General features: G+C 43.1%; 1 protein-coding gene across 7 annotated transcripts in view; it reads left to right on the top strand.

The window, feature by feature from the left end:
* Positions 1-21422, top strand: part of DCAF4 (DDB1 and CUL4 associated factor 4) — a 185848-nt gene that overhangs the window by 34188 nt on the left and 130238 nt on the right. For 5 of the 7 annotated variants that reach the window (XM_086937072.1, XM_086937073.1, XM_086937075.1 and 2 more), the window contains 2 exons: positions 14880-14991; positions 18372-18472. In XM_086937072.1, the coding sequence (XP_086793198.1) occupies positions 14880-14991; positions 18372-18472 (213 nt within the window). The remainder of the gene's footprint in view (positions 1-14879; positions 14992-18371; positions 18473-21422) is intronic. The other 2 variants (XM_086937077.1, XM_086937078.1) reach the window with 1 other exon arrangement.

Below are 21422 nucleotides of genomic sequence, written 5' to 3' on the forward strand. Positions count from 1 at the left end.
GGTGGAGATCTGGAGCACCTAGTCTTCAAATGCCCCTGTGTTATCTCGTATTGGGACAAGATCTTTGGTTTCGTGAAGGAAGTCCTCCATATTACTCTACCAAGAGAATTCTCGTTGCTTGTACTAGGTTTTGCCAAAGCCGTCACTCTCAATGAAAACGATAGAGCCCTACTGGACCTGCTGCTGACGGCTGGGGTTAAAATCATACTTAACAACTGGAAAAGCACGAACAAAGCCTCCTTTCCTCGCTGGCTGAACTGGGTATCGTACTTGAGAGGTGCTGACAATATATCCTTGACCTCCACCCCGTGGAGACCCCCATCGAGGAAAATCTGGTCCTCGCTGGACACTCATTTTGATACATACAAACCTCCTTGAATCTCGACTACTAGGCCTTAGAGCGTGTCATCACACAATGTTTCATTCTGATTGTTAGCCAATCTATGTTTTTGCACATTCCTAACCACAGAGTGATGACTCCAGCTCCCACATGTACTACAGGTTTGGGTTACGAAAATGTACAGCTTATGTAGCCTCTGCGATAGTGGGGTGGTGCCTATCTCCTTCAAGGTCAGGCTTTACATGACACCAGTTATTATCGGAATGTATGTGGACATTTAAGGGTATTTTATGTAACGTGATGGACTCATTGTTTTATGTTTTATGGACTCAATTGCATTATTGGTGACAATTTTCTGTATTCCTATTCATGTGACTGTAACTATTCGTACTGTACCGACTATTCCTGTACTGATGATTCTCTTTGCAGCTCCTAATAAAAAATCTTTTGAAATTAAAAAAAAACAAACTCTATGTGCACTTCAAGAACCAGAAGGCCGTTTTTTCGACCACGCCCACTGGGGCAGGCTCTTTATAACAAAGTGCACATCATGTCATCAGTAAGAATTGATGCCATTGAAGAAGGGATCGTAATCCTGAAACCGGTCTGGCAGCTTACTCAGATGGTGAAAGTTTGTCTTCATCCCCTGCTGGCTGCTGCTCTGATAAAGAAATGGATTCAAAATTCCAATTTTGTGGCTTCTTCCTTTTGGGGCTTAACTTTGCGTTGGGATACATATATATATAAATATATTCATTGAAAAAAACATAGGTTTCACACCAGTTATAGTTGGGAATTAGCATTTAAAAAACCTATGAAATTCACTGAAAAAACCATAGGTTTCACATCCGTTATAGTTAGGAATTAGCATTAAAAAAACCTATTAAATTCACTGAAAAAACCATAGGTTTCACACCAGTTATAGTTAGCTGGAAATTTTACTGACATAAAACCATTGAAATTCCCACGTTATAGTTAGTTGGACTCACTATAACTTGCGCGCCTGCAATGCACTGCTGATGACGTCACATATTACATCACTCATGACATGGTCAGTGACATCACTCATGACATCACTGATGACACCATGCAGGGAATGTGTGTCTTTCTTAAAAATAAATATGTTTTATATATGTATATGAAAAAGGACGATGGACGAATAAATGTTTAAATAAGTGTCTTAATGGATGTTTTTAAAAAAAAAATTGATTGGTTAACTGGCTTATTGTTAGCGAGTATTGTTTAAATATTTAAATGTTTGTATCAGTGTTTCACTTTGTGTATAAGTGGCTTCATGGGTTGGTGAGTAGCTACATGTGTGTATATGGGTTATTAGATGTTTTTTTGGTATCAGTATGAGTGTCTGTATGGTTTGGTGGGGGTGTTACTTAACACATAGATGCATCAATGACTGACTCACTGTTTCTATGTGTTTTGAAGACAACATATGTGCAGGACTGTATGGGTGGATGTGTGTGTATATGTGTGTGTTAGTGAGTGAATGACTGTCTCACTAGTGTCTTTATCAGAAACTACATATGTTTTAATCTAGTATATGTGAGTATTGATGTATATAAGCGAGTATATGTGAGAGTGAGAGATTGTAAGAGTTTCTGTTTAAATAAGTATGTGTTTCTATAAGTGATTGTTTAAGAGAGTAAGTATGTGTAAGTTTCCTTAGAAGTAAGGTGGTAGTGTGTGTATAGCTGTATATGCAAATAAATGGATGTTCAATAGTTTATTTGCATGTGTGATTATGTGTGTGAGTAACTTTTGGATGACTGTCGGTATGTAACAGGATGTATAGGTGTATCACTACATATGATGAGTGAGTATATGTATGAGGGACTATATAGAACTGTTGGTGAATGAGTGGATGTGTATCTAGTTGGTAGAATTACTGAATTGGTTGTTGTAACTGGTATGGGTATCTCCATTTTTTTGAAAATGTTAGTTTCTATTTTTGAATATGTGTTTCAAGGGTTACATTACACTGAAAGAAGGTCTCTCACTCTGTCACAAGGATGGTGTCATCAGTGATGTCATGAGTGATGTGACTGACCATGTCATGAGTGATATAATATGTGACGTCATCAGCAGTGCATTGCAGGCGCGCAAGTTATAGTGAGTCCAACTAACTATAACGTGGGAATTTCAATGGTTTTATGTCAGTAAAATTTCCAGCTAACTATAACTGGTGTGAAACCTATGTTTTTTTTCAGTGAATTTAATAGGTTTTTTAAATGCTAATTCCTAACTATAACGGATGTGAAACCTATGGTTTTTTGAGTGAATTTCATAGGTTTTTTAAATGCTAATTCCTAACCATAACTGGTGTGAAACCTATGGTTTTTTCAGTGAATTTCATAGGTTTTTTAAATGCTAATTCCTAACTATATATAAGGCCCCAAACCTATGTTTTATTCTTTGAATTTCAAAATTTTGTTAATAGCAAATGTCTATAGCTATGAAATGAATCCTATATTATATTTGTATTTAAAACAATTTTTTAATGTATATATCTATTTTTTTGCCCTGGAGCGCTTCCGGGGCGTGCCCCGGTGAGCACCCCGGAAAGCGTAGCCTTTTGAAGCGCCCCAGGGCGCGTTCCGGAGAGCGTCCCGTAAGCGCTATTGCCGCGAACGAAAACATCATCGGGACGTATCGCGTAGTCGCGTCCACGTGATACGCACGGCGTAATCGCACCCGGAAGCACTCGAGCGAATACGATTGCGCAACGTAAACATCCGACGCGCTTACACGATGCGACCCGGGGCGCGCTGCGTAAGCGTGTCGGGTCATGTGACCTGAAAATAACACTTTTAATTGGTGCAGAACAGTTTTGGTTTCATAATGATGAAATCCCTGGTCTTGTGACCTGAAAATAACACTTCTCATTGGTTCAGGCCTTTTTTTTCCAAATGATGAAAGACCCCACCTTTTTTCCTTATTCTGACTTTGTCCTTTGACTTAGGAAGACCTGTTTTGCAATATTTGAGGTATATTTTGTACTTTGAAATGGCTACAGTAGCAGCAGCAGCTGGAGCATCTGCACCACCACAACCATTAAGAGGACCACCACAATATTACATTGGTCGTCAACAATAGGAGGAGGAGGAGGAGGAGGAGGAGGAGGAGGAGGAGGAGAGGAGGAGAGGAGAAGGTGGCTGCAAGAACACAATACCCCATACCAGCCAAGACCACACATTGTATGAGAGTTTTTTTGATCCCTGAGGGCAAGAAAAAAGTCAATGCGGCCAAGGTGACTTGCCTAATCTGGGGCATGGAACTTTCAAGGGGGAACCCTAACAAAAAATACTCTTTTGGAAATAACACCATGATTCGCCACATGCAGCGCAGGCATCCAATCAACTATTCTGCTGCAGAGATGAGGGAACTGGCCAGTAACCCTCCCCAATCTTCAAGCACAACCTCCAAAAGAAAGCAACCCACTCCATTGGGACCAGAGGCAAGAGAGACGATCCCTTGCATTCAGCCACGGTTTGGGGATTTCCGAATAACATGTATTCATTGTGGTAAGACCATCTCCTATGGTGAACTGAGCATAAAGCTCATCGTCCTTGCTGGGGACAACCACAAATGCCCCAAAAAACCCTAATTTTTTCTTATTTCTTTTTTTTTGCTCCATTGAGCCATTTTCAATTCCCTGTTTTTTCGTTTCTCCCCATAAAAATAACAAAAAAATATAAAATAGTTCATAAAAGCCAAAAAAAGTACAAAATGTCCCAAAAACACTAAAAAATATAAAACAACAAAAAGAAGAAAAAAAACAGTTCTTTTTAGAACTACCTCTAATTTATAAAAAAAGGCTACATTTTTTAAAAACTCTGTCATTCTTCTTTCCCATGGGCCGCTCCCCGGTGTATTTTGCACCGCGGGGCCCTTTTATAGCCCCCACATCAAACCTAGGGGGTCAGGGGGGGTCTACCCTGCCCCCTTATGGTCATTTCCCCCTTTTTTTTTCCACCTCTTGTGACTCTATCCTACCGAGACGCAAGATGGCGGCCGGTCCGGACTGTTTCGAATGTTTACAGACACCCGAGAGCCAATCAGCTTTCCGTGCGCACTTCGCGTGTCACACCCGCTGCGCTCCCCAGTGCGAGTACCGGGGCGCGGCCATAGATATATATATATTTTTTAACCTAAATTACTCAAAATCCACTGGAGCACATATCTTGAGACATAACAAAGGCACATCGGGCTACCAGTCCCTACAATTTTGCCAAGTTTGGTGGAAATCCATTCAGCCGTTCGGGCTAAAAGTGAGTTTGACCGCCCTATGGAAATTAACATAGAGAAAACACGTTTTGGGACCCCCCCTTTTATCTCAGCCCCTGCTTGACAAATCCCCCCCACATTTTCAGGGAAGGAGCGGAGCGGGCCACCTTCTTTGAGAAATTCGTGAAGATTCGTCCACCGGCGCCAAAGTTATTCCCAATAGAATGTTGCGGATTTCCTATGGAAAGTAGATCCTAACTATAACTACCTACTGGCGACCGCCAGTAGGTAATATATATATATTTATATGTGATACTCACCTGTACGCAATCAATCAAATAAAAGAGGGGATGTTACTGCGGGTCTCTGCACGCCATTATTTTGTCTGCAACGCTCATGGATGAAGGGCGCAAGTCCGAAACGCGTCTGCGAGTAGGAGTGAGGAGGTGTGTGTCGGTGCAAGAGCCGCTTGGTTGAAGTCAGCGTTTACCAAGCTGCGAGTGCGACTCAAGAAATAGCAAACTGCTTACTTGGATTTAACTGGTCCCGCCTGGGCCGCGAGTCAGCACCATCAAGCGATCCTTGTGAATCCATTCCAGCTTACTGGGGCAGTGAGTAGCGGAGCGGTTTGGACCTGTTTTTAATGTACAGGTGGGAGTAGTGCAGGACACACCCGTGCCTCCAAGAACTTTTTCTTTTAAAGACACAATATGGCAGTCCCATAATTCTGTGCGTGATACTCACCTGTACTCAATCAGTAAAATTGGGGCTGTTACTGCTGGTCTCTGCATGCCATAATTTTGTCTGCAAAGCCCATGGAAGAAGGGCGCAAGCCCGAAACGCGTCGCCGAGTAGGAGTGAGGATGTGTGTGTCCGTGCAAGAGCCGATTGGTTGAAGTCAGGGTTTACCAAGGTGCGACTCAAGAAATGGCAAACTGTTTACTTGGATAATGTAGGGCATTGGAGGCTGATTCTTCTTTCACTGTTGGGTAGGACTGTACTATTCCAAATTATTGTGCTTCTATACACACTCCAGAACACATTTTACTAGGTACTGGAGGAATTCTTACAGGGAGGAACAGAAGTAACAGTATGCACACTGCTGTGGCCCTCCTTCCAAGGACCAGAAGTAGCAGTATAATGGCTACTGTGGGATACCCCCCAAAGATCACCTTTGACATGTTAGCTTGCAGAGTTTATAACAGGGATGGTGCACTCCCAGATCTATGAAAATATCATTGGGCCTCTCATCTGATGGAAGCCAAACACTTGGTTTTCTTGTCCCAACAAGAGGCTTCCGTCCGGGTAGCCACACATGCCCTGGGCTCTTTTTGGTATTTAGAGACACAATATGGTAGTTAGCTCATCCACTGCCAGTGCACACAGGGATGTGATTAAGGTATGGAAGGCAGACACATAAGCAATAGATTGAAATGCCACCTTGACAGCCTTAACCAGTTATGGGTGAGTGTGTGTAGGAAGCTGGCTCTGTATACACTATACCAAAATGAGGTATAGTGTGCATAGAGTCCAGTGGAACCCCAAAGGTAGGCAGAGGTAAAAGTAGATATCACCTCACTCTCTATTTGTCTTGAGGACTTGGTGCAGGTAAGTCGAATTTTACTTTTTCAAAACAGGTTGGTAAGGATATTCAAGCTGGGTGAAATTTACTTTGTGAGGTTTGTAACACTTTCAAAGACAGTTGATCGTTGTAATTGCTTTTTGATTACTTTTAGATTACTTTTTCTACAGAGTGTGGTATGCCTAGATGCCACACTGGGACATTTCGTAGACAAAGGTAAGTAAAGCACTTTGACATTAAAACATAGTTGCAAAGGTATCCATACAAACACAACTCAACACAAAACTCTTTCAGAGGAAAAACAGTCAATGCGATCCTTTGGAAGAAAATGTGGTATTGGTTTGCAGGTCAGCAGTCGGTCTTGAGGGTTGAGTTTCTGGGGTTAGAACTAGGGTTCCTCCAGGGTCAAGGATGCACTCATAGAGCACCCTCAGCGGCACTAGGGCGGCTCAGTTGAGAGTGCTGAGGCCCAATGTTAACCTACTGGGCTTGGGGGCCGTCTGTTGTTGGCTGCTCACGAGCGAGCTACTGGGTTCTGGGAGCTCCTCGGGTTAAGGTCAGGGCAAAGGGGAATCTGAGTTAGCACACAAGGTGCACCCACAGCGGCTCAGTGGCAGCCAGGCGTAGCGTGCTGATGTGTCGGTGGGTGCCCTGTTGTTTTCAATGGTAGCTCTCCAGTCGGAACAAAGACTGCAGGCTCAGGCAGGGAGCCTCCTAGAGGCGACCACCAGTTGAAGAGGTAAGTTGGGATGCAGGGGGATGCTGGTACTTCATCTGTTGGGCCTCCCAAGGCCGTGGGCCATGGGGCGTCAGGAGCAAGGGTGTCATTAGGCGTTTGGTTTCTTTACCAGCTCCGGATGCGGTCGGGAGGATCCTCCAGATAGAGGCTGCAGACGTCCTCAGGAAGTTTGAGGTAGGTCAAGGATTACAGGATCCTACGTCAGGGAACCTCGTAGTGTTTGGCCACTCGAACTCAGGCCTAGGGCGTCCGTTTTAGAGTGGTGCAGACTTGCGGATTTGGCCAGAGCCAGAGTCAGTTTCTTGAGCAAGTCTGATGCTCACGGGAGACAGAGACTTGGCAGGGCAGGTCCTCCGGGTTCTGGGAGGCTGTTGGACATGCAGGGATTGCCCTGGAGCAGGCCGAGGTCAGCACAGGCCGGTAGGACTGGGGCCAATGCAGTTGGTGCCCTCCTCTTCTTCCTTCAGCACGGCTCTTCAGTCCTTCTTTTTCTTGCTTGTCTGAGGAGGCAAGGTTTGGGGTCCTCCCTAAATACTAAAGTTAAGGATGTTTTAGGTAGGTACAGGTCGGGACCCCCTATTGTGCCACACTCTAGTGGGAGGGAGGGGGCATAAAAGATGGTGGGGACTAAGAGATGTGGGCACACCTCTCCTCCTATCTTGCTTTTCCCACCGATTCTCCCTCCCAAAGTGGGGGTTAGAACTGGTGAGGGCCAGTTGCTGGGAGCAGCAAAAAGTAGAGTCAGCTAACAAAGGTGGCAAGCCTTTGAAGCTTTTCCTTCGTGGACACTGCCAATCATGGGGGAGGAGGCTTGGCACCACTGGGCAGGATGTGCTTTTCTTCAGGACTCATAGAGCAGGAGGCTCTCGACCCAGGAGTCCATAAACAAGTCTAGGCGGAACATAAGAATCTGAAAGCCGCCCGGGTGAGCTGGTACCCCCATATAGAAACACACAGGGTGTGTCTATTACAGGAGTTTAAAGATTACTATCCAGCATTCGTCCAAATTTGTGTGGGACGCCTGCCTATTGAGCCTAAAAGCCTACTCTATACAGGTACGAGTTCCTCATTCACCCTGTGTGTTTCTATATGGGGGTACCAGCTCACCCGGGCGGCTTTCAGATTCTTATGTTCCGCCATTTATATATTCCCTTAAGGCACTCCCGACCTCGTCCGCATCCACCTTTGGATCACTACAATTGAAAACCTCTCCGTCCCCGGTCCACTTGGAATAAGCGAGGTAAGAACCTGTCCTCCCCAGCACATTGTAAGGTGTTCCAGCTCAGTCTTAACACTGGAGGCTTATTGCTGCCCTTTACTCCTCAGTGTGACAACGTCATCCCCCACAGTGAGCGCTACCGACCGCATCCCTGCTCTCTACACCTGTCAAGTGGCCTAGCAGACCAGTAGGGTAAGCTGAGTGAAAGAATTGGTTTTTATGCTGAAAGTTTCTGGAAGGGTCTTGAGCATAAACCTGACATGAAGATATATATTTTTCTTTCTAGATAACTCCCCCGGCCCTGATGAGAGTCCCCTCATTGTATAGGACTCGAAACGCGTAGGCCCCTTGCAAAGTGCTGCTCTCTCTAAAGTGAAAAAATTCAAACAAGTGTGAACTTGAATGCTCTAACCTGTGTATATACAATGTGTGACATCATTTAAGTTGTTCATGATTAGTCTCCAGTTGTGTATATATGTGCAGATAGATGGTATATCACAGATGAGTATTGTTTGAGCAGCCTTTGTTTGTTTCTTCCTTTCTGAATTCTGTTCTGTTTCTTTTCCCCTGTGACAATTCTTTAATTCTGTGTACATATGGATGTCTGATTTTGCATGTATGTGATATGGATGACTAGTTGAATGAGTGTTGTATAATATAATGGTGTAGTGTTGTATAAAATGTATTAATTTGTTTGAAACAATTTTCTTTGAATTAACTGAATAAACCGCTATTTATGAGCAACATCTTAGGTTGGAATGAGCTTTTCTAACTTATGAGCAAAATTCAATGTTTAATCCACGTATCAGTTTTGGCATATTTCCTGGTCTATTATCTCGGAGTGCATTTGGCATTAAATCCAACACTGGCATCAGTGTGGGTTTAATAGGCTGAGACGTTTGATACCAAACGTCTCAGTCTTCAGTAAAGCCATCATGGAGCTGTGGAGTTCGGGGTGCCAAACTCGCAGCCCATGGTTTAAAAAATGGCTTTACTGCACTTACAATACCTGTGAATAGCACTGGTACTATAGGGGCCCAGGGCTTATGCCACTGCCACCTGCTGTATAGTGCACCCTGCCTTATCGCTGTAAGGCCGCTAGAGGGGTGACTGACCTGTGCCACAGGCAGTGGTTTGGTAGGCATAGCACACAGGGATGTGTGCCGTGTTGACTTGTAGTTTTAGGTTCTCCCCCTGGCTCACCGACTCAGGGGAGGGGTCTCTAAGGGTGGCAATATATGCTTCAGCCCTCAGAGACTTTCCCTGGCTACAAGGACCTTGATGCCCCTGGCCCATTTTACTTGGGACTTACATGTAGGCCAGAGGAGGGACAATTTAGGAGCCAATGTAGGAGCATAGGTACAGTTTTGGGGCAAGAACACAGGCCCTGTTGGCAATGGTTTGCACCTTTGTCCAAATCGGGACCCTTCTTCCTAATCAGGGTAAGGGATACACGTCTAAAATAAACCCTGCTCACCCCCTTGGTAGCTTGGCACAAGCAGACAGGCTTATCTCAGAGGCCAGGACTTTCACTCTATGATATGTGAGGAAATATTTGATTCCTCTAGAGGAGAACTAAGAAAATAGAAGAAATATAGCAAAATGGTATTGTTTTTTTAATTTTAATTTTAATTTCTTTATTGTCATTTTGTAGGTTTGTATTACAATTCGTATATGAAAGCAAAACAATCTGAATCTCAAATAATTCAATGGCATCTGCTATACAGTACTGAAGTCCCTCTTTCAGCGTCCATATAAACTATGAAGGTAGAGAATCTGATTAACATTATACAGTATGGTTAACCCAAAAGGTTGCTGCATAGCCAATATTCCAGCGGAAATCCGTCCCCTCCAGATTTAGACCACGTTCCTCAGTACGTTCTTCACAATAATTTGCGCTCGATAAGCAAAATGGTATTGTTTTCAGAAAAAGTGATTTGCAAGAAAGTGTAAGGCTTTTTTTAAAATAAAACTGGCCTCAACAAAACTTTTGCTGTGCTCAGATAACCCTTTTCCCAGCTATGAGGAACAAGCGGAGTTGTTAAAAACAATGTTCTACCATATTTTCTGCCATATTTATTTCAATTTACTAAGCGGTAGTCAATACAGCCTATACATTTCTGAAAAGTTGGCTAAATTCCACAAGGATCATTTGTGTAGATTGCTTAGTTTTTCTGAAGACATCAGACTTTAGAAAAATATTCAAATGCCCTGTATCTTTAGAATCAGTCAATCAATTAGTAATCTTATAAAGCTTGCCTACTCTCCAGTGAGAGTCTGAAGTCCCCAGCATTAAGGAAAAAGGGTTCAGTTTTGCCTTGATATTCTCTGTAAAAGAAAATTATGAAGGCTTAAGAACAAAAATGAAAAGAGAGCCTTAGAACTGTGGGACAGGTGAATGGGGAGCCGCAGGTCTTAAGGGGATGTGTCTGGTGTACTTCAAGGACGATCCCTCTCCCCTCAGCTTTTTAGTAAGTACATGAAGCCAGTAGCAGAAATGGACAAGACAAGAGCTGAATACGCTGCGACTACACGGTTGTACCACAGAGCGTCCAATCCTTCAAATATAACTATTCTGAAAGAATACTTACAAAATGTAATTGAGTGGATGGCTACCTTTTTACTGAAGTTGAATCCCACCATGACCAAATTCCCTCTTCTTCACCCACCTGTTCAAAAATGCCTGAAGCTGTCGCCCTCTTGGGAATCTCACTTGGTAGCAGAAACCTTGGGAGTCACTATAAACAAAATCCTGTTTTTCAATGAACATGTAATTTCCCTGTCAAATACAGCTGCACCTCGTGAATTGAATAAAATACTCTATTCCGCCGAAAGACTCTAGATCTGCTTTATAAGCCTTGTTACGCCTCTGTACAGGCTGCAGCAGAGCCATTTTAGCAGGTCTATCCAAATCCACAATCTCGTCTCCTGAAGGCCACCCGCCATCCTGCAGCAGGGGTAAGAGTCAAATGGAAGAAATTCGAATCATATAACCTGATCCACAGCCACATCTATTTCAAGGTCGAATGCATTACACACAGGGCAATACACTAGTGGATTCCAGACTATCTGCAAGAAAATAACTACATACCACTAACAGACATAACATAAGGAAATATAATGAGAAAATGAGAAGGCCACAACCATAAATCATGCCTTTCTTGTCCAGCCCCAGATTAGGGAGCATAATCCCCAAATCCATAAAAAAATCCTAAATCTCTTGACATTCCGTAAAAATCTAAAAATGCAGATTTTCATGTTCTTGATATCATAGTTTTCACTCCCTTACAGCTAAGCTAAGTTTCACTGATTGCCATAGATAGTTATAGATATAGTTATGAGAAGCGAAGCTAATGGTCTAATTGTTATGTATTTTGAAATGCTAGGGTAAAACATCCCATTATCACTACATCTAGAGCAGCGCTCTGTAAATGCCATAAATAGATTTCTTTTTGCTGATCCTCAGCTGCTGAGTGAGTAGCAGGTACAATTGTTGTAGGAAAGTGGGTTTCTGTTGCAGTAACCCCCCCACCCTTTTGCTAGATTTCTGATGTACTTTGACTTGATGTGCCCTAGATCCCTGCCAATCAGATTCTCAGGGCCTGTGTTCTTTCCCAAAACTGTACCTTTGTACCCGCAATTGGCACCTCTCTGGCACCATACAATCCCCTTGTTAAAGGTACTATGTGTACTGTGACTGGGGAAGGCCTCTAAGGGCTGCAGCACATATTGTGCCACCCTTAGAGGTCCTGTACCGTAACACACATGCACTGCCATTGCAAGCTGCGTGTTTTGGTGCTGAGTAAAGTGAAGAAGCGACATAGCACACATACCTGTGTGCCATGCCTGCAAACACTTCCTATGGTATAAGTAAGACACCCCTCTAGCTGGGTGCACTATACCACTTGAGGGTACATTAGCATTAGTACTACACCCCTACAGTGTCTAAGTCCATTCTTAGACATAAGTGCAGTAAAGCCATAAAGAGTATATGGTCGGGGAGTCGGTCATTACGAACTTCACAGCACCATAATGGCTTTACTGAAATCTGGAAGTTTGGTATCACACTTATCAGCATAATAAACCCACACTGATGCCAGTGTGGGATGTATTATACAATGCACTCAGAGGGCATCTTAGAGATGCCCCCTGGAAAACGACCAGCCTCTGGTGGGTTCCCTGACTGGTACATACCCGCCTGCCACCACAAGACATGTTTCTGGACCCCTGGGGTGGGAGCCTTTGCTTCCTGAGCCCAAAAACAAAGACTTTCCTGGGTGGAGGTGGTCACACCTCCCCAAGGTCAGGAAGATCCATCTGTGGCAGGGGAGCTTTAACAGCTTTGCTGCCTTTGTAACGCGACCCCCAACCTCTCCCGCTATCAGGAGCAGGCCACCTTCCTGTTTCCCCTCCTTTTCGGCAGGAAGACAGGTGTGAGACAGCCCAGAAGGTGTGCCCACCTCTATCAACCCCACCCCTCAGGTGGGGGAGGCGAGGTGAAGCCCACTCTTCAGTGCCCGCCATCTTGCAGATGGCAAGCACTCTCCAATTATTGTGAGGGATTGTGTCCACTCCCTCACTTGGGGCGAGCACACCAAGGGTATAGTCACCCTAAGGTCAGTAGCCCATTGTCTATTGACCTCGAGACCCCTAAAACGCCCCCTAAATACAGTATTTAGGGGGCAGGCCTGAACCAAGAAGGCAGATGGCTGTAACCTACAAAGAAGAAGGACGAAAGAAGATGCCCAGCAGAGGAGACTGCAAAGAAGAACTGAGTTGGCCCCAGCCCTACTGGCCCGTCTGCAGTTTTCAGAGATCTTGTGCCAAAGGTTACCTTGTCCTGCAGTCAGCGACCTCCAGAACCCCTCGGAGGACTGAATGCCTTCAACATAGACATAGACCGTATCTCCTGTGAACAGCAGCTGAAAAGAAACTCCCAAGACAGACTCTGCACCTGCTGATGACAAAGAATCCCCAAAGCCTGGAAACACAACTGCACCTGACGCCTAAGGCCTGATTCCGAGTGGCCCACCGGTCCCAGCAAGGTTCCCCAGCGCTCCAGAGTCTGAGTTCACTGTGGGTTGACACCTCCAGGACTTCCGACGTCGCCTGCAGCCTCTGCAGGGAGGTCCCCCTCAAATGCAAATGACCTGGTACGGTAAAATCCAACCTCAAAAGATACCACTGCATCCAGCCACCCTGCGCCCTGGAGAAGAGAACCTGAGGTGCACCTATATCTCGAGCCATCCAACATACCTGCCCAGCTGTTGGTTCCTCCTGTAAGACTTCCTGGACCGAGCCTGCAGCTAAAATACCTAAACTGGCAATCCCCATTGAAACAATAGGGCCCCCAATGCCAACACAGCCTCCTGCACCCGGCCGCCCCTGTGGCGCTGTGGGTGCACCTTGTGTGCTAACTAGGATCCCCCTGTGCCCTGAGCTTTAGTCCAGGAGCTTTGCTCCCACAATCTTGTGGCCTGCTCGTCCATCACCACCCCCTTTTGTACTGCTTTTGGCCACCATAAGTGTGGCATGGTATGCTCAGACGTGAGTCCCTTGCTCACTTTGCCACTGGATTCAAGCAAGCCGGGCTGAAGACGGCTGGAATGCCAGTAACCGGTCCTCGGAAGATTGTTTCCGGTCCAGGGAAGACATGGCTTGGCAGTTCAGGCTGGAATGTTCCCATGAGGCACAGGGTCAGACTGATTTGCATATAGCCATGTCTGAACTGGGGTGGCAGAGTAGGCTAAAGAACGGTGATGGATCAAACCCAGATCTTTTGACTGGGTGTGAGTGTTTGATTGGTTCAGATGCTCCGTCCATCACCACCCCCTTTTGTACTGCTCGTGAGCAGCCACCAACCGGAGGCCCCCTTTCACTCATTGGATAACATTGAGCTTCAGCACTCAGCACCCGGCTGCCCTAGTGCTGCTGAGGGTGCTTTGAGAGTGCATCCTTGACCCTGGAGAAACCCCTGTTCTAACCCCAGAAAACAAACTCCCAAACCTAAGTACTTACATCTAAACTGATAACCTGGTTTTCTCCGATAGGACTGCATTCTTGTGAAAATTGTTGTGTGTGTGGAGTTAGATTGTATGAAACATTAAAAACTGCATATGTCGAAAAACCGATTTACTTACCTTTTACCTAGGAAATGTCCCAGTGTGATATCTAGGCATATCACACTGGGTAGAAAAAGTAACTTAAAAAGTAACCAGAAAAGTAACGTACAAAGTAATGTCAATAGTACCTGAAAAGTAATTACAACTGTTTTATGAACAAGTGACTTACCTGTAAACAACCCAATTGCATTCAACTGCATTCAAACTGTCATTGCATTATTATTGCAAAGTACTATTACATTTACCTGTACCAGGCCTGGCTCGGTTCTAGGAAATAATATGCAACAAAATAAGATTTTTATACAATCAAATTGCTCCGAGTTCAGTCTCTGAGTGTGTGACATTTCTTGCTTGAGTCTGTATAATAATTGCTTAACACTACCCTCTGACAAAGCCTTACTGCTCTCCCACACTACCACAAATAGAGAGTAAGGTCTTATCTACTTTTACCTCTGCCTACCTTTTGGACTCCACTGGACTCTGCGCACACTATATCTTACTTTGGTATAATATTTACAGAGCCAGCTTCCTAGACTTGTGTTCTCTGTAGACTCTAGTGTTTAGAGGATACTTAAAAAGTGTATGGATTGAGAACAGAGCATCCCTCATGTGTCAATAACATTTTTATTTTCAATCAGGCATGAAGAGGAACAACTGGAAAGAGCAGGATAGACCTGGTTGCTTCGACTACAGCCAATACCCCAGGTCTCGTGGGAAAACGAGGCACAAACACAATGGCCCTGACAAAAGGTTAGGAATCATTTATGGTGAACAGAATGGAAAGTTGATTCTGATATTTAGAGGTGATTGTGAGCATTTGCTCTTCAGACTTTTTATGAGCAGTTGGCTGTGCTCTGAAATTAGTTGTCCAATGGTTAAGACTGGCATCTAAGGGAATAATGAATTTCCCGTGGCTTAGGATGGTAACCACAAGTCACTTTTTGTACAACCTTTTTAGCATTTTACCACTTTGCTAGCTGAGAAGCAGGTGCAAAAAGATGGTAGAGAGCGCATTGATTGTGTGAGAGGGTAATTGTGGGAGATGCTGACAGATGAGGGAGAAGGAAAGATATGAAGAAACAGAACACCAAGCTGTGTTAGTGAGGTGCAGGGATTAGGAGACCTACATTGTGAGTGTATGATAAAGATGAAAGAGAAGGCCTGTCAGTCCCTACATTCTGGCTAAATCTTTAGCATTCTTCCCAGCCCGAATTCTCTTTTATTTGATCCATCGCATGCCCATCCCGCAAAGTGTTCCATTTTGGCCCAAAATGTCCCCCAAATACTTGTAAAAGTTTTCAGCCCCTCTTCCCAACCAAACCAGATTGGACTTTCCAACTATAGTATGTCTTTCAGCCTGATATTCAGGACCCCTCAGTATTTTAGCCGTATTGCCACTCTTTTGCTGTGTCTGCCTTTTGCTTGCTGTTGAGCTCTTCAGCTGTGGATTTGTGTCTCAGAATCAAAGTTCTATCCAGCAAAAAAACTGGCAGTCACTGCAGATTACAATGTTTAAATGTACTTGGAGTCTGAGCACACATGGGCATGTGTTATAGTTACTCTGGTGTGGAAAACATCAAACTGCAGTGCTCAGAATCTAGATTCTTTCACCGCTCTGAAGCCACAATGTCCTTCAGAAAAGCACTTATCAGAGATTCAGTTCACAGGGTGTGCTAAATAGCCCACTCTGTCAAAAAAAAGAGAGCTATAGTGAGATTGTGTGGTGAGCAGGACATACAGAGTGAGTTTTAAAGATGAGTGTAGAGTCCTGGAAATGGAGAGAATAGAAAGTGCTGATGCTGCAATCTCCTTGGACTAGCAGACAAGCGAAAGAATGAAGACAACCAAGGAACACAAATCTCTCCAGTTTATTCAGCCCTCTGACCTAAGAGCTTGTACTATCACTGGTACGTCTCCGTAACCACCAGCTTCCACCCCAAAGCAATGTAGGGCATGCTTAGGAGAGACTCCACCCTGCTGCTGCCTCTGGCAAGAGTTGTAGGTAAGATAAATGCATGGTTTGGTATGTCTAATCAAAACAACAACTTTGGAAGCATTTTGCACTTGCATCTTGACTATTATGATTATTAAATCTTTTTTTATTCACATCTCTATCCATCTGAATAATATCCGCACAGAAATAAAATGCAGCTTAAATTGTCTTTTTGCACTCCCCTTTTTACATACATTCTATGACAGTAAACTGTTACTGCACTTACATTGATCTGTATATTGAAGCAGAAAGTATAGAGCATTAACCTTTCAACGCTGAATTCGAAATTGGAATAATTATTGATATTTAGTGTCAAACGGGCATTACATTCCGATGAAAGAAAGAGATGTGGCGTAACGGCGAGAGCCACTACTTTTGGACCTGAGGAACCAAGTTTAAGTCCCCGAATGTGCTTATCCTGCAATTCTGGGCTAATCACTTTAATCTTTGTGTGCCTGAAAAAGAAAAAAAGAAAAATGCACCTTATGTAATGTCATCTGGTGCTTGTTTAAATCACTCTAATGCCTTTGTTCAAGTTTGTATTACATAAAACTACAAAACAACAACAATAGAAAGGTAAATATCTTGCCACCTACATCATTTTCCTTGCAATAACATAAATATTTGTATGCACATACTGCTACAAGGATTTAAAGCACTGTAAATAACAAATGCTGCTTGATTAAACTATTTAGTACATTTCTTATTTTAGTCATTTTTATTGAGGCGAGACATAATATGACCAAATAGCATATCATGACGCACAGCATTCATAAGATATGACATCTTAGTCAACTCAGGCTATTCATCTCACCAATCTAAATGGCCCAACAATAACTCCAATCACAGTTTAAATAGAATTTATCCATTAGGCAATCCACTTAATGCTATAGGGAAACAATCAACTCTGTAAACGGTAAAAAAAAAAAAATAGGGAGGTAGGTGAGAAATTTTTTGGGAAGGAACCCTAAAAAGCCCTTCCAATCTGTACAACAAGGGATTTTGGTTCCAAGATGAGTCGGGCTGTGAAAATGAATCCCACAGACCGTACAAGTCCAACCTCTGCTGAATAACACGGCTGGAATTAGAATTTCAGGTTGCACACAGCTCTCATCAGCAGATGATTATTCCTCTTCCCAGTTATCAAAGAGCAAAACAGCTTTTAATTCAGTCATTAGTCAATGAATATTATGCAGGTTTTTCTGTCTACAGCTTTTTGGTTTTTGTAACTAAAAATTCTTTTGTGTCTCGTTACACATGCAACCAAAATACTTCAGGCTTGTAGATTCCCTGATTACTTGAAGAATAGAACACATGCTTTCCCATTATGCATGTTAAAGAGTTATCATACACCGCCACTCTGGCAACAATAACCTATATCTAGTGTATGTTACTTCTGGCCTTCTACTGGCACTAGAAGAAAGCTGACTACAGTCTTCGTTTGTGTGATGTCTTTAGGATCCCTTCAAATTACTAGGAAAAACAGCCCACAGGTGACAGGGTTGGAATTCCCAGGCCTGTCATCCTCAAGGATTCTGTGCCCTTGGGTCTCCCTGCATCCAACCCCTCATTCCAGAATATTGTGATGGGTCACTGGGCAACTGGCCCATTCATGCCTCTGCTCGACATCCCTTGCCTCAGTATCGTAGATCTTATAGTTAGGTACAACAGGTTTTGTTCTCTGTAGTTGGTGCTTGGTGGACACCTGCTGGTCCACCGATAGAGAAAGACGTCCGAGAACCCCATAAGGAAGGTGTTAATCTCTCCTGACCGTTTCTTACTAGATTTAAATATGCATGTTGTTCTGTTCCATTTTGTAAGAAACAGTTACACCCTCTTTTATTTGTCATTCGTGCACTATTCCAACTGATACATTGCCACATACACATAGACAAATGGGATGTGGGTAAGAATAAAAGTTTGGCAATGAGTTTGAGTATGGCAGTGGTGAACAGGATGCAAAAGTGACAGTACTGCTATCACTATTGAATATACTTGAGCAGAGTAACTCAAATCAATAAAAGCACATTAGTTGAAGAAATTCCTCTAGGTTGGGCTTTATTTTACTTGGTCAGATATAATATATTGTGATGATTTTGGCTAAATATAATGATCTAATGCGGAACTGTGTCATTAGGTGTGAAACTGATGGTCATCACCCCTCATCAGTTGCAGGCACAAGCTCTATGGATTCCAGGCGGCTTTCTTCCACTTCCTCACAGACCCCGCCTGCTGTGGGTAAGTAACCACTTGGAGAATTGTCGATCTCTAGGACATGGAGAATCCGGGAGAGGCAATATGGATAGCAGGTCACAGTGCACAATAATTGCATGTCTGTCATCTGTCTATTGCGTTGCACAGGAATGAGGCGCTAATGTAAAAAAAGATTTTAAGTATATATTTATTTAATTCATATAGGGCGAACATTCATAATGCTTCTGCATGAAAGCGTTGGTTTTTATTTGTCACACAAATGAGCAAGACCTAAAACACAGCAGTGCCAAAAATGTTTATTGACAACTTAGTGATGCCAAAGTATAAACTGAATACAAGTCGCTAGCGCTGTATGTCTCAAAGAAGCCCTTGGTGAAAGAAATGGTGCTCTGACTCAACTAGGGTGGAACCAACACACTGCTAAATATACTCCCTCATAGTCAATATATGCTTTACAATCAGACATAGTTCTCATTAATCATTAACCCCTTGCATGCTGATGACGAACCCCAGCCGTCATGCACTACGGTGCTCGTGTGCTGATGACGGCTGGGGTTCGTCATGGCCCGCCCCTGTTCATTTGTTTACAGCACAGGGGCGGAAACGGGCCAGCAGTGAAGGGGTTAATATATGGAATCACACAACAGTGAAAATAAGCCCAAAAATTATTTTGCCCATTGTCTTTATTTTTTCATTTCACTTCATGATTTCATTTCTCTTCATTTCATATCTTATTTTTTTGTTTTTATCTATTTTCTATTTTTTCAAAGTCAAGGATTTAACAGATACAAAATATAAATATAATCATTTCCAATCAGTATTATTTAAACAAACCTATACAAAAAACCCAATCAAAACTATCCCTGGACTGTGTACAATAAATACATACATCTCATACTCAATCATACACATTCACACACTCTCAAAACCTCATACACCTTACATCTGTACATGGTAGATGCAACCAGATGACTAGCGGAACCTCTGCATAACACAGTTTATAAAAGTTTAGAGCACAAGGCTCAGCAAAGGGTCGACGCGCGTTTCGGTGGTATACAGGAGATTAAACCACCTTCATACGGACCGTATCAGATATCAACACACTATGCACCGCTCCCAGGGATCCTAAAATGCTAATGAGTAAAACACTGTTGTGACTACAGATTCCAATTAATACAATTTAATACAATTTAATAAAATTTAAATAATTTATATGGCCATCCATGCGCACACCGTACGGCTGAAGGTCATGAGACATTCCAACAATTTCATTACTATCCACAAAGACCAACAACATATTACTCCACACACATGATAGTCTCACACTCCCTTAGTGTCTATATCTTATTTTTTTGTTTTTATCTCTTTTCTATTTTTTCAAAGTCAAAGATTTAACAGATACAAAATATAAATATAATCATTTCTAATCAGTATTATTTAAACAAACCTATACAAAAAACCCAATCAAAACTATCCCTGGACTGTGTACAATAAGTACATACATCTCATACTCAATCATACACATTCACACACTCACAAAACTTCATACACCTTACATCTGTACATGGTAGATGCAACCAGATGACTAGCGGAACCTCTGCATAACACAGTTTATAAACGTTTACAACACAAGGCTCAGCAAAGGGTCGACGAGCGTTTCAGTGGTATAAAGGGTGGAACAACGATGCTTGATGCAGGGCAGAAAATGTCTATAAGTGGTGTTTAAATACTTAAACAAGATGTCACATTGTTTGACTTACTGTACATAGCATGGGAGAAGATTCCTGGATTTGTTTGTAGGTTTTGCCTGTGCCTCAGAGTTGTCAAATTAAAGGCAGGATGGTGTGCACTTTGGTATGATCCACCAGGAGGCTTTTTTTAATGACAGCTGCTCTCTACATCCGCTTGAACTGGTCTGCACCTTCTAGTATCCCCAAATCTACATCTCCTCGTCGAGAGCATGAGTCGCGCAAGCCTATCCTTATCCATACCTTCAGACACAGTTCCTTTGAACTATCAAGTTCTAAGGAACTATGAAGAAAGGCATACACTGTTGTTTTCATATTAGCATGTCCACCTTGCACAAACAGCCTTAAGGTTTTTAAGTTAATTTACCCTCTAGGGGACATATTATGAGTTGCCTAGTGTGATATTCCCCATGGACATATCCGTGCTGGCAACTTCATGTTTTGCAGTGTTTCCAGGATATCAATTCCTCAAACTCCAGATACATTAGTTATGGGCCTGGAGAACGAGAAGCATCAACTGAGCTGAGGGCACTGTAGGCAGCTGCAGTGTCTGTCCCCCACCTACCTCAATATTTCAGCATGGAGAGCAGAACAAGCTCTCTGCAGCTGAAGAAAAATAATAATTTCCCTCCTGTGGCCCCTACTTCCCGTTTCTTCCATCCTTCAGTGCATTTATCCTCCTCTTACTGCAGATTGTAAATGTTCCAGATTTTGACCTGTTGCTTCCCCCAGAAGATCTAAAACATGCAGGACTGGATCTGGTATTCCAGATTCTGCATGTTATTCCCCACTCCGGGGAAAACAACTTGTAATCCCCATTATTGCATGGGATGACACTGCCAGGTAACATAAGTACTGACTCTGGTATCTCCCCGCGATTATAACAGGTGACACTTAACAGCGGCTCATATTTACTAGGGAAGTATAAGTGCCCCCTTAAAACCTTTGTCTATTGAAGCCCTTCTCATTCTTATCTGTAACCAAAGATTGCACATAGTGATTTGTAAGCACTACTGAATGTTCAGTGTCAGTCATAAGTTTTTGCATCGCAGTCAGGGAGACTTCCATCCTAAACACTTTTAGGGCTACTCACAAAGTTAACTTACACATATGGTAACATACATTTATACGTTTACTCTTAAACTTTTGAGTAATTTATCTTCTTTTGGGTATACACAAAATCTGAGTGTAAAGTTACTCAAAAGTGTAGACTCACGTGTCTCGAC

This window comes from Lissotriton vulgaris, chromosome 9 (genome assembly GCF_964263255.1).
Source record: "Lissotriton vulgaris chromosome 9, aLisVul1.2, whole genome shotgun sequence".
Lineage (NCBI taxonomy): Eukaryota > Metazoa > Chordata > Amphibia > Caudata > Salamandridae > Lissotriton > Lissotriton vulgaris.